This window comes from Neovison vison, chromosome 6 (assembly GCF_020171115.1).
Source record: "Neovison vison isolate M4711 chromosome 6, ASM_NN_V1, whole genome shotgun sequence".
Classification (NCBI taxonomy): domain Eukaryota; kingdom Metazoa; phylum Chordata; class Mammalia; order Carnivora; family Mustelidae; genus Neogale; species Neogale vison.
The window spans coordinates 132,547,681-132,563,848 of record NC_058096.1 but is presented as its reverse complement, the minus strand read 5'-3'; the positions used below and the strand labels follow the sequence as shown (position 1 = coordinate 132,563,848).

General features: G+C 39.3%; 1 protein-coding gene across 5 annotated transcripts in view; it reads left to right on the top strand.

Moving 5' to 3' along the window:
• The window catches only part of ATP2C1 (ATPase secretory pathway Ca2+ transporting 1), a 177,017-nt gene that overhangs the window by 30,291 nt on the left and 130,558 nt on the right, over positions 1-16,168 (top strand). The window contains exons 1-2 of one of the 5 annotated variants that reach the window (XM_044252385.1): positions 4,988-5,074; positions 5,367-5,547. The exons of the other annotated variants lie outside the window; for them this stretch is intronic. Of the exons in view, the coding sequence (XP_044108320.1) occupies positions 5,542-5,547 (6 nt within the window). The 5' untranslated portion in view covers positions 4,988-5,074; positions 5,367-5,541. Of the gene's footprint in view, positions 1-4,987; positions 5,075-5,366; positions 5,548-16,168 lie in introns of those variants that run through there. 5 annotated transcript variants of the gene reach the window in all.

The window sequence follows — 16,168 nt, the reverse complement described above, 5'->3', positions numbered from 1 at the left end:
TTAATTTCAAATGGTTACCTGGGTTCAAAATCTGGGTGTGAAATTTCATCTGCTTTGAGCAGTGCTCAATTTTTAATACTTCCTACAATGGTTAGGACTTATTCTTGTTCAGACCAAGTTGTACTAGTTAACCCCTTTGTGATTTGGAGATTTAAGTTCAATTTTAAACCTTAGAAAATCCCTTAATTCTTTGCTTTACAGGAAAGTAGAAGTAGAAAAAAATAAAAAGGTGGGGTTATGTTTATTCATTCAACAACATATATGTATTTATAATGACCACTTTCCAGATTGCCCATTTATTCAATAGGTCTTTATTAGATATTTACTACAGACAAATGTTTTTGGGCCAGAGATAATTATGCCAGCTTGGAAACTAGACAGAATATCTTTTAAATGTGTACATTTTTACCTCAAGATAAATCTTGGTGTGTATGTAATACAGAATATTGTATGTCTATTTTCCATGAAAACAATGAAGTCCAGAGATGACTTCTGGATATGGGACGTATACTCACTTTGCTTTCCCTCCACCACCCCCCTTTTTTAAAAAAGATTTTATTTATTTGAGAAAGAGAGTAAGTGAGAGAGAGGGATCACAAGCAGAGGGAGCAGGCAGAGGCAGAGGGAGAAGCAGGCTCCCTACTGAGCAGGGAGACCTATGTGGGACTCCATCTCAGGACCCTGGGATCATTACCTGAGTCAAAGGCAGACAACCAAATGAGCCACTGAATTGCTCTCCTTTTTCCCTTTCTTGTTCTTATCTGTGCTCCCACCTACCCTCCACCTCTAATCCATTAGATTGATAGTACATATTAAAAGATCCCAAATATCACCACAGGCTCAGAACTTGATGAATGGGGGAACTGAGTCACGTATAAACTTCAAAAATTAAAAAAGCACTCTTTAAAATCTCTAGTTTCTTCTGCTCAGTTTTAGCAAGGAAATGCTAGCACGTGTAGAAGTTATGCAATTTTGTGGGCTGATAAAATATTTGTAAAGTTTTGGTATCTCCGTGCTAGTAAAGCCCACCAAAACACAGCTACATCATTTTTGAGCTCGTTTGATTTTTATTCTTCTTTCTTATTTTTACTCTTCCAGCACTGCTAAGACAGAGAACCAAGCACATTTACAGCAATTCTGGCAGGTGGTTGTTAGATATTGATTGAATATGATGCTTCTTATAGGAAGACTGTATTTCCCCGGACTTGACTCTTAGCATGTCCTTTCTCTCACAGGATGAAAAATACTTCTGTTGTTCTGTTTGAGCAGGTTAGCTTATAACAATAAAGCATTGTGTCTTTATATGCTTTTAAAATATTTACCTTAAAAAAATGACAACTTTTTTCCTAACAGCTAGGTAAAACTCCTTAACTATTAACCGTTGGTACATAAAACAAGGTTAAAATAGCCTTTACAATAAAATATTAAGGAAAGATTTAAAAATAACCTTTTCTGGGTTAATTTTTAAATCCTAAAGGACCACATATTTCTTCATCATTTAGGTTCATAAAAATGCCAGCTATCAAATTTGTTATATAAAAAAAGATGCCTCACATCCTTTGTGTAATAAGGTGCAGTATAAATAAAATTAGAACACCATGACCATCTTCCTCAATCTTCCCTATTTGTAGATTTCCTCTAAGCAGAGGTACCTGACAAATTCCCCTTTATTGCTCACCTTTGACATCACCTTTGAACACCTTTGGCATCAGATATATTTAATTAATTTTGTAGGTTAAATATTCAGAACCCAATGAGTAGATTTTTAGAGCACTGATTTGTAAAAAAGAAGACAGAGGGAACTTGAACCTAATAGATTTCATTGCCATTAATCTAATTAATCTCATTCTAGCTAGCTAATGCTGTTTTGCTTATTTCTCTGTATAAGCTTATACTTTCAGAGTCCCTATAATTTACAACCTGTCTTCACTTTATCAGATCCTCAAAACAATCTTTTGAGGGAAAGGCTGGTTATTATGCATACATCTGTATCTAAAATATTGTAATATATATGTATCTATATGTATAGATGAATGTATATACACGTGGATATATATGACATAATTGAGTGTACATATATTTTAGTCCCCTTCCCCCAAGATGAGGAGGTGGAGATTGCTATATCAAAGTCTCATGGAAGGTTAGTTGGTCAGAGGAGAATGCTGAAAGAGGAAAGTGGATTCCTTTTTCTCTTTCTTTCTTTTTTTTAAGGAAGAGGATTTCTGAAACTTATGGCTCAAGCAGTCCCCACTGCTCTGGCTTGAACAGTGAATGCTATGCTACCTTTCATTTACATAGGAAGTCAAAACTGGTGCTACTGATGTTGGCTAGCTTCGTAGAAGAGGTGTTCAGACACAGAAGAGGATCACTCTGTGGAGAAGTGTTGATAAGGCTGAAGGATCAGCTGAGCGGCTGAACCAACTATCCTTAAAGGGTTTTTGCAGCTCCCCAGCCTAGGAATTTGTGAGATGACTGATGGTGGATTAAGAATGCAGGCAGAACGTAACAATTCATCTGGACAAAGCTGGTTTTATCCAGTTTCTTATTTGCCTTAGTAATAGGAACAATGGCTTTCACAGTTTAGGCAACCAAAAAGTAAAATTCCAGGGTAAGCTACTTTAGGTTTAAGCCATGCGGTGCTATATCCTCGGGGGAGTTAAGGAGGAATTCTGTTAATGCTGGGGTACTGTATTTCACTGCACAGCAGATAATTCTTAAGTTATTTTAGAAAAATGTCTGAGCTTGGGGGGGGTGGGGTGGCTGGGTGATGGACTTGGGGAGGGCATGTGTTGAGGTGAGCACTTGTGTGTTGTGTAAGACTGATGAATCACAGACCTGTACCCCTGAAACAAGTAATAAATTATATGTTAATAATAAAAAAAGGAAAAAATGTCTGAGCTAATTAAAGCAATCAAGTATAGGGAAATTGTATAGGGAAATTGTCCTCTATTTTGTAAGATCATATATTAATATCAAATAATGTCTACATTTACATTTTCTACTTAGGTGGTTGTGTTTTTAATACGATGCAGTGGTGTCGAGGTCCAATAAGTATAGTAACTAATAATCATTACAAATTGATTACAACATTGAGCAAGAGTTAGCACATTGTTTTACAAATGAGGTTTGTAACACCACTGGCTGGGCAAAAGTCCCTAAGCCTGTAAGCCAAAGGGGTGTGATAGATAGTAACTCTGAGACTACGAACTAGTTCACTCTGATTTTTATGTTTTGTTTTGGAACTTAAAAGTGACGTCGTTGAATAAAATCTCAATGTATCTTTTTTTTTTTTTTTAAGATTTTATTTGTTTATTTGACAGACAGAGATCACAAGTAGACAGAGAGGCAGGCAGAGAGAGAGAGAGGGAAGCAGGCTCCCTGCTGAGCAGAGAGCCCGATGCGGGACTCAAATCTTAACTGAAAAGTAAAGCTAGAAAGCTGTCCAAAACTTTTGGTCCTAGACTAGTTCCACGAGATTAAATAGGGAAGACAGGTAACCCGGTGCATGTTTATTTTGACGTTGAACAAGTGGTCAGAGAACATATCCGTTAGTGTTACAGAACCTGAGATAAAGGGCAAGCTTTTTAATGAGAGTAGGTGTTGATGGAGAAAAGTACCCCTAGCACACAAGGGAGGACTCCTGCGGTCTTTACAGTTCTTTGTGGCGGGTGCGGTCGAACTCAGCAGGTGTAGCGCTGCCCTCTAGTGGACTTAGGTGCGAGAGGACTTCGGTTTAGTCTCCTGTTCCAGGCTTACCAAAGCTTAACATCAACTGTCCATAAAAAAGTCACTTATTGGGGGCGCCTGGGTGGCTCAGTGGGGTAAAGCCTCTGCCTTCAGCTCAGGTCATGATCCCAGGATCCTGGGATGGAGCTCACATCCGGCTCTCTGCTCGGCAGGGAGCCAGCTTCCTCCTCTCACCCTGCCTCTCTGCCTACTTGTGATCTCTGTCTGTCAAATGAATAAATAAAATCTTAAAAAAAAAAAGTCACTTATTGGGGGGTCTGGGTGAGAGGCTGAGCAAATGAAAGGTTCAAATGGCAAAAGACAGCCAGTGTCAGGAGGTTAATTCCCGTTCTTCGGCTTCCGCCTCTGGACGCTGTTTCTAGTTCCAACCTTTTAGGTTCCACACACTTGAAAAGGCTGAGTCCTCCTCGAGCTCCGTGGCTGATCCTTGCCTTCTCATTACACACAGGCACTTTAGCGGATCCCTTAGAGGGACAGAACTCTGGGAAGTCGCCCGCGATTTACCTGCTCTCGCAGTCAGCGCAAAGCAGCCGGGATAGGGGTCTGCAAGTGAGGGTGGAAGTCCCAGTGAGAACACCAGAGTCCCTCTGCGTTCGCCCCTTCCCTCGGAAGTCCTCGCGTCGCCTGCCGAGATTGTGACGGCCACCCCGACGGGAGGGGCTTCCCATGTCGCCTTTGTTGAGGGCGCGCAAATACCTCTGGGACGGGGAGCATGATCGTACCTGCCCGCTTGGCCCGTCCCCGCGGCTGCCTCTTGAGAATGCGTGGCCGGGGCTGGGAAGCGGGTGGGCCTCTGACCCTCGCGCCCAGTGGGTGCGTAGAAACGGGCGGGCACCGTCCCCGGGGATCTGCGAGGAACCTCTGCAGGGAAGGTAGAGCGGGAGAGGGGCTCTGGCCCGGCGTGCCCTCCTACGGGACTGCTCCGCACCCAACCAGAGCCTTTTCCGGGCGGGTGGCCCGGCCTTCGCTTCATTTCCGCCGTCTGCGCCTGTGCGTGCGAGTGCGCGTGCGCGCGCTCTCCTCACAGCGGAAGTAGTAGCGACAAAGCTCGGTCCGCGGCAGGCCCGGGAGTGCGGGGCGTGCTGGGGCGGGGGGCGGCGGGGAGGGGCCGAGCGTAGGAGGCGGAGGCGGGGCAGACCTGCGCTGCCGCGCGGAGTCGGCCGGGCCGACCGTGACGGGTCCCCACACCTCCTCTCCCTTCCCCTCCCTGACCGCCCTCCGGTTCGCTCCTTCCTCACGCCGGGAGCAGGCTCCTGCCTGGCGCCGCCGCTCGGCGAGCCACTCCTCTTCTCCCCAGGCACGCAGGGCGCTCCCGCGAGCCTCGCGGGTGAGTCCCCCGCAGCCCGGAGGAAGGGGGTCTGGGGTTTTGGGAGGGCACCGGTGTTACCTATTGCCCCTAATTTCCAGAAACTTCCAGGTCCTGAGGGAGGGAGTGTCCCGAGGATACCCCGGCTTGGGGGTGTCTCTAGGGCGCCGCCCCGCCGGCTTCAGCTGGGGGCGTTGCGGGTGGCTGACGGGGTGGGCAGGCGATCTGGGGGCTCCCGACGTGGTGGCGGGGCGGGGGTCCCCCTCCTCGCCCTCTCTGTCGTCAGCGCCGCTTCTCCCGGTTTCTCTTGCAGATGCTGCTGCTAGGGGTGGTGGGAGCAGCCGTGGGACGTGTGGCCGGGAGAGGGGGTGACAGCCTGGGATTCCGGGGGCTTCTCTTCCTTGTCCTCCTCTCCTCTCTATTCCCAGTGTGGCGCGGCTGACACTAAAGACTTGTAGCCATCAACCCAAGTGCAGTTTCGATGGAAAATGAAGGTAAAGGCCCCTGGTAGACGGGTTGCAACGCGGAGTTGAGGGTGTGGTGGTTTGCTTTTAAGTTGCCTTTATTTTTCCACCTTTTTATTTTCCTGATTTATTTTTTTCTTTTGCGAAGTATACAAAGAATTGCTTTCTTCGGGTATTAGCTTTTATTTTGATAACACAGGGAATTTCGGAAATTAAGGTACTGTGGGCTACTGAGCTTTATTCTGCTTTCCGGAGAAAGCCGCCGCTGTCTTTAGCTTAGGGAATGGAAGGGAAGTTTTCATTTCAGATAGCATCTGTGCTTGTTTAAATAGCCATTTGAATCACTCGAGGGGAAGTGGAAATGGAGAGGGAAGGGGATGGACTGCATCTCTGTATATTTGCATGTCAAGCCTTGATGATGGTATGTGACCGGATTAGTTTATAAGAAAGGAAAAATTTTTTTATTAATGCAGATTGGTTTTTCAGTTCAGAAAAAATAACTTAGAATTTAACAGAATGTTATGAGGTGATTTCCTTGCTTAAAGTTCTTCCGTATTTCAAAACATCATTTAGGAGGTTGACAGTGGAACTCGTTTGTCCACTGTATACTTTGGACCACTAAATTATCGTTCACATGTTACTTGATTCCTTTGGTCTCATTAAAATATTTAATGTTTTTCATTACACAGCACTGGTTATTTTCCAAAAGCGTTGAACAACTCAATATTATTTTCTCTCCTGAAACAGCCACATTTATTCTGTGGACTGACTTCTGACTTGTGTGTGATAATCCCCCCTCACCCCCTGCAAGATGCTATGAAAGATACTTAAAAATTACAATTTGTCTTCTTGTATCTTTTGGTTTTTAAAATCTATAAGTGGTACAGAGGAGCTGGAATGGGGTTTATGGGTTGCTTTCTCACTTGTTTTTCCGTTTTTTGAGAATGTAAGCTGAGTTATCCTAAGTAGAACTGGTAGTTTTAGGATAGATGTTTCTTATATGCATAACTTGTTTTGCAAGCCTGAGACCCCGGGGTATGTAGGAAATACAAGAGGCATGATTATATTGCTCAGTTTTACTATAGATGGATAATTGGTGGAAGGCATTTTCTGAAATACTTAAGTATGTAACTGCAGAGGAGTTATACCACCTAATTGGGTTTTTAGAAACAGCATTTAAAAGCAGTAATGTTTTTGTCTGGTATTAAGGAAAAATCACTTTTCTGAGGCTTTCTCTTCTTTGTCTTGGTTTACAGATTTCAGAAAGACAAATCCTTTCTTCACAAGAGACAAAGAATATTAAATGCATTCATATACTTGTTTCTTGGTAGTTGTATCTTAAATAACATCAATAACTTCTGCTTTCAAAGTGTTGCCAGATTTAAGAGAGTAGTCTAGGTGTATTCTTAGAGGTTACTTTTGTTTCTTGATCTCTAAGAAAAAGGAGCATGACGAATAAAGCTGACTCTCATATTGTCTCTTGACGTGACAGGGAGTGATGTTGAGATGGGAGCATGTTGCATGCTTATGTCTGACTGAGTTTGTATTATTTGGCCTCATAGTAATATACAGTTCTCAACAGCTTGCAGGGGTTTTCTGCCTGTAATAATCTAGAGGCCTTTTTTGTCAGTTTCTCATTACCATAACATTTTTTCTTTTCTCATATTTAAACAGCTTTAAGAAGCATTTACATATAACCTAGAATTTTCAGTGGACTGTCTTGAAATACATAGAATATTATTGCTTTTCTTTTTATAGTTGGATTCCCCTTTGACATGATATATTAATATCTTGGGAGTGTGGAAAAACAGTGGATTCAAACAATGCCTTAACCACTAAAAGTTTTGTGACTAGAAGCAAATTACGGTTGACTCTTGAACAATGTGGAGTTTAGGGGCACCACCTCCCCCATTTGAAAATGTACTATAAATTTTGACTCCCCCAGAACTACTAATAGCTTACTGTTGACTGGAAGCTATACAATAATTGATAATAAAGTCAACACATCCTTTGTATATGCATTATATAGTGTATTCTTACAAGAAAGTAAGCTAGAGAAAAAATGTTGAGAAAATTGTAAGGAGAACAAAATACATTTACTGTACTGTTAAAAAATCTTGATGTAAGTGAATCAGCACAGTTCAAATCTGTGTTCAGTGGTTAACTTCACCTTTCTTAGTCTTTGTTGTTTCATCATCTATAAATTGGGATTGCTGATACTTAGTCTACATAGTAAAGAGGGTGAAATCAGAAGCTAGGGAGAGAGGAAGGAGTTTAAGATCACGTGCTGTGAATTCTGGCAACCTGATTTGAATGCCAGATCCCCACTTAGCATAATTTGGCTTTTTTTGTTTCAGCTTTTTCATCTATAAAATAAGGGTATTGGTAGAGCCTACCATATGAGGCTTTTTTTTTTTTTTTTTTAAACATTTTATTTGAGAGTGAGAAAGAGAAAAGGAACACGGGGTGGGGGCAGAGAGAGAGGGAGTATCAGACTCCTTGCCAGGCAGGGAACTAGATCCCAGGACTCTGGGATCATGACCTGAGCCAAAGGCAGATGCTTAAACAACTGAGCCACGCAGGCACCTCCCCCCCCCCCCCATGTGAGATATGAGCATTTAGATGTTTCTGGTCCATAGTAAGTGCTCAATAAATGCTTATTATAAATAGCCTAACTCAGTGTTTGCATACTATTATGCCTTCTGGCATTATGATAGCTGAATATCGAAAGGAGGAACAGTTGTGGCCAAAATGCTCTGTATGAATTTGCTATTATTAGGGAATGGGTGAGTCAAGTACAGAATTTTCTCTACTGTTACAGTTTTAATTCTATAGAGAAAGTTGGGGCTCCAGCAAGAAACCAGAGGCCAGTGTGGAAGGAGACAGGTTTGGATTTGAATCCTGACAGGTAACTTTTTCCTCTCCTAAAAAAATCTGATGAATTACTGTGTTTCTAAGTTTTCCCATCTGTAAATGAGAAAATGCCCTCTTGGAGGTTTGGTGTGAGGGATAAATGAAGCCTGGTATGTGAAGTGCTCAGAATGATGGTTAACACATGGTTAGCATGCATTAGTGATTGAGTGATTATTACTGTTCCCCAGGAAGATACTCCGCTAGTAGGTAAATAGATAAATTACATCTCTAGGTATGTAGCAGGGTAGAATTGATAGTAGCTTCCAGGGGCATTAGCATGAAGGTTCTTAGGTGGTGTGCCGAGTCTACAAGGGTTGTTGGAATGACTTAATCCTTGTGATTCCTTTCAACAGTGGTGGTAATTTTCTTTGGCACTTCAGTTTCAATTCTTCTGGACCTTTCTCCCATGTCTCACTTAAACTTATCAGCAGAGCTTACCCAGTTTTTAGCCTTAGCCTCCAGGATGCCTTTTGAATATTTCCTGCCAGTCATAGGAAGTATTTGAAGTGTTAATTTCCTGCAGTTGCAGGGATTGGTCCTAGACATCCCTTTGTGGAACTCCTTTTGCACGTTTGGAGCTCCTTTTTGCTTGTTTATTTTGAATTTGCATACCACCTGGCAATCTGAGATGTACAAGTAAATGGCTCTTTTCCTGATTTTTAAAAAATTAATTAATTATACTTAAAGGGTTGGTTTATTAGAAAGGTATTTCTAGCTGGAGAATTTTGCAGATAATTTCTTCTTCCCAGTAATTTTTTTTTCTCCTTTTGAATAAATTTGGCCTTTCTCATAGAAAAATATGAATTTAATGTACCTGAAACTGAAAGAGCTTTAAATATTTCTTTTCTTTCTTTCTTTCTTTTTAAAATTTATTTGACGGAGATGGAGAGACAGTGAGAGAGGGAAACAAGCAGGGGGAGAAGCAGGCTTCCTGCAGAGCAGAGAGTACAGTGTGAGGAGGGAGCCGCATGCGGGGCTGGATCCCAGGACCCTGGGATCATGACTTGAGGAAGGCAGACACGCAACCACTGAGCCACCCAGGCGCCCCAAGCTTTAAATATTTCTTTCACTAGTGGATAAAAATAATAATCTTCAAGATTTCTGGACATGTTTAGTTTATAGTTACAGGCAGGGCTAATAGATCTAGAATAAATTCCCCTGATTGTTTTGGATAGCATTTGGAAATGATAGTATGTTTATTTACACTTTCCTTTAAAAATAGTTTCTTGGTTAAATTGTTAATCATCTAAGAATGTCTCAAGAAAAGATTACATGTTCCAGAAGGAACACAACCCTGCCAATACCTTGATTTTTCCTCCATGAGACCCTTTTTGGACTTCTGACATCAACAACTAGAAGACAATCAATTTGTGTTGTTTTAAAAAAAAAAAAAAAAAAAGAAAAGATTACATGTTAGGATAAGGATAGTTGGAGGAACTGTAAGTAAAACAGATGAGAAACCACCTTAATTGCCTTCCTTTGACTAGAAATTGGAAGCCAGATTATAAAAATATTTTGTATTTTTAGGTGTGGAAGATATATTTTGTTTGCACTTTAGTCAATAAAGTAATAGTATTTCCGAAAGAGTTGAAACTGAAAGAGATTATGTATGTAATAGCATCTTATAAAATGTAATTTAACCTAGAGGAAGGATGCTGCAGAGATTATTTGTAAGCAATAGCTTTCGACAGTTGGATCCTAAATACTTGATTTGTCTTAATGTTATCTTATTTAATGGCAGCAGAATTAAACTGTTAACTGAAGCAATGTCGATCAAAATAGTCTCCTAGGAGCACACCCTTTGCGGCTCAAGTTTGATTTTCTTTTGAGATCTTGGTTAACCGTAATATGTTTTACTAGGTTCTATTTTATTTTAAAGCTGGAAAGAATACGTATTATAGCTTGATGGTGAAGTTAGCTGGTGTGAATTTTATTTTATTTTTTTATTACATATTTTTTTAAGCAGTTCTTTTTTTTTTAATTTTATTTATTTATTTGACAGACAGATATCACAAATAGGCAGAGGGGCAGGCAGAGAGAGAGAAAAAGACAGGCTCCCCACTGAGCAGAGAGCCCGATGGAGGGCTCGATCCCAGGACTCTGGGATCATGACCTGAGCCAAAGGCAGAGGCTTTTACCCACTGAGCCACCCAGGCACCCCCCTGGTGTGAATTTTAAATTACATAGTTGTTACATGTAACATTTTAATCCTTAAGGGTCAGTTCAAAAGGTCCTACAATATTTACTTTGTTAAAAGATACATTCTTTTTATAGTGACTTCGGGCTTCAGTTGTGACAAGATTATCTTTGTGATTTTCATGCGGACAAGTGTTGGTAAAAGGCAGTAAAGTAAAAACTGATTGGGTGAGCTCTGTATTAATGCCATGATGTTGTACAAGAAAATATTTCTCTGAAACAGAAATGTCAGGCTAAATTGATGCATTTCCTTTTGAATTTTTATGGCTTGTATTTATATGCATTTGTTAATTATGTCTTCCATCTTCAAGGTTTTAAGTTACTGTTGACAAAAGCTTAAATCTTGGAATTACAAGGACATTCCTCAAATTGTGTTGAATGAACTTAGGCTAAACTTACTGGATACATTTAGGAAAAATTAGAATGAAATGTTACAGGGTTATGGTATCATAGGTTATAGCCAGAAAGAATGTCATAGTGTTGATCTTAAAAGTAGCACCTAAGATGGCTGTAACTGGACATCTAATTGAACTTCAATTCCTGCTTTTTCTTTCTGCTTCAGATAATAGAGAATGTGTGAATTGGAATTATTAAATATACCTCTTAACTATAGTTCCTTAATTAAGGCTTTTTGGCTTGATTTTTGACTTTTTCATAAGGTGTTGTCCTAAACAGGATATGCATATGTCTTTATTCCTTCTGAAAACTCCGAGACATGGAAGCATCCTTGTAGAAATTAATTTCATTTATTTACTTGAAGAACCCAACAAAGTTGGAATAGCAGTAGGATCCTGACACTAAATATATCTGCCACTTTATAGGAAAACTCAGGAATGATAACAGAAGCAGAAATACTTAGGATGTCACTCCATCATAATTTTCTTGAATATTTTTAAAAAACTGGGAAGTACAAATTAAAACTTTCGACTAGGTTGTGAATTTCAGATACTGGATTTAAAGTTTTCTTGATTGGGGAGTCTTAAAAGTATAAAGCATATCCTAAGGATCATTAATAAAATAAAATTCTGTTCCCTGCCAAAGGGACAGATAAACTTTAAAACAGGTCCTAGATTTCCTTTTATCTTAAATCAGAGCCCTTCATTTGCAGTATAAATAAATTAGCCTCTTGGTGCTGCATATTCATATATGTTGGGAATATATCTTTATTGCCTTTGCAATTATTTCATTAGATTTTGTTTGACCATCTCTTTGAGACTTTCCTTAGTGGAATGTTTGCATTACCTACCTTCATCTGGATTTATATATTGGGAGAGGCAGAAAGGTTAGTTGGATCAAATTTTCTTTGGGAATTTCCCCTTTTCTGTTGAATGTAAATTGTGCATTATCTAAGAGCAGGCAAAAGCTTTTCATGGCACTAATGTCAGAAATAGCACACAAGCCACTTTTTAATGGCATGCGAACTAATCTCTGCTATGTCCTTTTCATAATATTTGTCAGGGTTGCTATTTACTGAGAGTTAACATCTGACTGTGAAAGTGTCAATGAACATGGGTGCCTGGGTGGCTCATTGGGTTAAGTGTCCACCTCTTGATTTAGGCTCAGATCATGATCTCTCAGGGTCCTGAGATTGATAACCTGTGTGAGGCTCTGGGCTGGGCCTGGAGTCTGCTTAGGATTCTCTCCTCTGCCCCTCCTGTGCATACATGCGTGCACATGCTTGCTCGCTTGCTCTCTCTCTCCAAAAAAAAAAAAAAAAAGAAAGAAAGAAATAAAAAAAGAAAAGTATTTGTGATCTGCTGGAAAATTCCAGTTTCTTTTCCTACTCCAGAAGAAGAGGATGTGGTCTTTACCCACCATTGTTTGAGGTCTGCCAGACCCTACCCTAGAAGTTGGTATTCAGTTATGGTATCTTTATGAATACCCTTCGTTTCTTTGAGGAACCAAAGGAGATTAGTTTTTTCTGATTTTTTTCTGTTCCAGAAAGGAGAGGAGATGAGCTTGTAGCTATCTTAGAAGGATGGGAATGGAGAGTGGGGTTGGATGAGAGAGGCAGTTTACTCTTAAGAAAACCCAGCAGAACTTGGGTTGTTATTAGATTCAGGAAATGAAGGGGGAAGGTTGAGTCAGAATGACTACAAGCTGTTACTCCAGTGTAAGTGGGTGAGTAGAGATACCTTGGCTAGTTGGAGGAGTTAGCTGAGTTGGGGACAGACCAAGCAGAGTATGTTGAAGGTCAAACTGTCATGGCTTGCATGTCATAGGTCTTCGTATGGAGGGAGGTTTTAAAATTGAACACCAATTGGTGTCTAGGGTTCAGAGTGAGCTCTTGAGGGCAAAGACCCCCAGTTGTCCCTAATTAATTTTGATTAGCATTTGGCATGTTGCTATTGTCCATTGAATGAAAATGCTGGCTTCTTCACTCTAACTTACTGGTTTTCACCTAGGGGTGACTTTGCCTTCCAGGGACATTTGGCAACATCTAGAGATATTTTAGTTAAAACTAGCAGGCTGCTACTGGCATCCAGTGAGAGAGGTGAGGGATGCTCCAAAACATCCTACCGTATACAAGACAGTCCCTTCCCCTTCATCCTCCAACAAGGAATTAACTGGCCCCAAATGCTGAGGGTGCTGAATTGCAGAAACATTGTCCTAACCAAGGGCCAAGAAGTTAACTCCTCTAAGCCTTGGTTTCCTCACTTGTAAAGGGATGATGATGTATTCTACTTCAAGCTTCTTAGGTTTAAATAGGGCAAGGTGTGTATGTTCTTGACATGAAAGGGCTGCTCAGCAAATGCCGATTTCCCTTTCCTTGGTTGATGACTATGAGGAAATTATTTTTGTCATTTGTTTGTTAAACAAACTCTGATTTCAAGGCTTCACATATTTTTCTGAGAGTTGAGTAGAATGCCCAGGAAAGCTATAGTGGTTTTTATAATATTAATGATTCTGTCATAGGTGCATCACATTATGTTTTGGGTTTTGAGTATTTCATGATTTGTAATTAGCAGTAGTAAAAATGTTAAAATATGGATTAAGTGTTTTACCTACTAAACAGTGAGGTTAAACTCATAATTTTACTTGCTGTGAGATCTTTTACTGTTTGCAAGCAATTTTACTGTTCTTTGAAATCAAGACTGAAGTACTGTGAGTTAATTCTTTCGGAAGATGCCAGACCTGTGTCTGTAACGTCCTTTCCTTTTGTATCCATTGACAAAATTTCAAGTAGACTCTTTTTTGAAGTCAGAACTCTTTCTTAGATTTACTTAATAAGGTCTTTATTAGGTAGTTTTCTTTTACTTAAGAAAGTAAATATTTTTTTACTCTTTTGTGAAGTGTAGAAATTACCACTGGGTCTTTCACTCATGCTAGGGTCAGAACACATATATTTTCAATTTTAATATAAGGACCATAACCTTGAACATGTATTCTAGCCATAGCCTTAGTGTTTAATAATCTGTTTACATGTACATAGTTGTGTACCATTGTCTTTTTTTTTTTTTTTTTTTACCATTGTCATTTTTAAGGAGTTCTCTGCTGCTTCTGCTGCTTCCTCTTTTTGGAAAAGACTGGTTTAATCTCCCTATACTTTAATACCCCCAATTATAACATGAGATTAATAGATAAAGGTGTTTGAGTTTAGTGAACTATTTATTGGATTCTTACTAGTATTTCTTTTATTAATAGTAGAATTTATAAATAACATTCTTCCTTTTCTTGTATTTAACTAAGATTTAAACATACCATTCATTAAGTAGTTGGTCAGAAAAATTAAATAACTTGAGGAAAACCATTTAAAATGGAAGATATGTATAAGTGATAATAGAGTACATTTTGTGGTAGCAAAGAAATTTTCATTCAGCTTAAACCTGTAGGGTTCAAAGTTGGTAGCTTTTGATGATATAAATTGTATCTGACCACAAGTTGCTTTTAAGAACTTATGTGGTTCTCTCTTGTACTTGTAGACATTTGCGTCAGTTAAGTACAGGGTGTGAAGGATGCTGCATTCATGTCTTTGATTTCATAAAGGTTTGGTTGCCATAGCCTGTAAAAGTAACCCTATCAGTTAACTCCTATGTGAAAGGAATGCCATTGGACAAATGGAGGAACTAGGAGAAGGAATGAAGGAATGTACCATATGTTTGTGTAGTCAAATTACCAGCTAGTCCAACATTTTTTTTTTTAACTCTGATATTACTACTAAAATAATTGTTGCTAGCTGAAAGCTTTATAAAACAGCTCCGTGTTTAATGTACGGTAATAACAATGGACAGATTTTTAAAAATATGTAGATGATATGATACCCCGTCCCTTGTCTTTGTACTGAATTTGTCTCAGGACTTGGAATAATTTATACAAACTGATTTATCAGTAAATAGAGTACTGTGCCCACCTTTTAACTTAATAAAACAAACAAACAAACAACCAAAAAAAAAAAAAAGCCAAATTCTTTCCAGGTGTAATAGCTTAACTGTTGTTAAAGTGTTGTTTAATTTCTAATTATAGAAGAAAGATATATTGTACTTTCAGAGGTGTTTCTAAAAATCTTTAAACTTTTTAACTGAAGTAATTTCAGACTTACATTAAAGGTGCAAAATTTGTATAAAGAGTTCTCCTAAACCAATCTCTCCAATCTCCCTAATGTTAAAATCTTATATAATCATAGTAGAATGATCAAAACCAAGAAATTGGTTTATAAATTTTCCTTTTTCTGACCTGGGATCCTGTTCTGGATTCCACCTTGCATTTAGTTTATATTTTCTTAGTTTCCTTCCATCTACTATCTGGTCTTTTTAAAATTTTTCATGATCTTGACACTTTTGAAGAATACTGGTCAGTTATTTTTTAAGAATGTCCCTCAAAAAAATGAAATAAGATGAAACCAGAGAAGGAAACAAGCCATTAAGAGACTCCTAATCTCAGGAAACAAACTGAGGGTTGCTGGAGGGGAGCGGGGTAGGAGGGATGGGGTGACTGGGTAGGGAGGGTATATGCTATGGTGAGTGCTGTGAATTGTATAGGACTGATGAAGCACAGAGCTGTACCCCCTGAAACAAATAATACATTATATGTTAATTAAAAAAAGTCCCTCAATTGGATTTGTTTGATTTATGCTCATGATTAGTATGACTTATGCCCTGTCATGTTAACTATGATTAAGGTTAAGGTGGTGTCTGCCAGGTTTTTCTACTTTAAAGTTACTGGTTTTTCTTTTGTAATGAATAATTCATGTAATTTCTTTAGTAATGTAATCATTCCTTTGTAATTAATACACATTAATTAATTAATACTTTCCTTTTGTGGGGAGGTACTTTGAAGCTGCAGATGTCTTTCATGTCATCATTTCACAGGCCAGTTTTTGCATCTATCAGTGATTCTTGCTGGCCACAGTTAACTTTTGTGGTGTTTGCTTAATGATGATTTTGTTTCTTTTGTTCCTTCTATGTTAACTGGATTTCTGTTAAGGAAGAATTGTCCCTTTTCCTCCATTTGTTAATTATCCAATTGTTTATTTATATGGGTTTATAGACATTTATTTTACTGTTTGGGTTAAAATTTAATACTTTGTTGCTCAAATCATTTC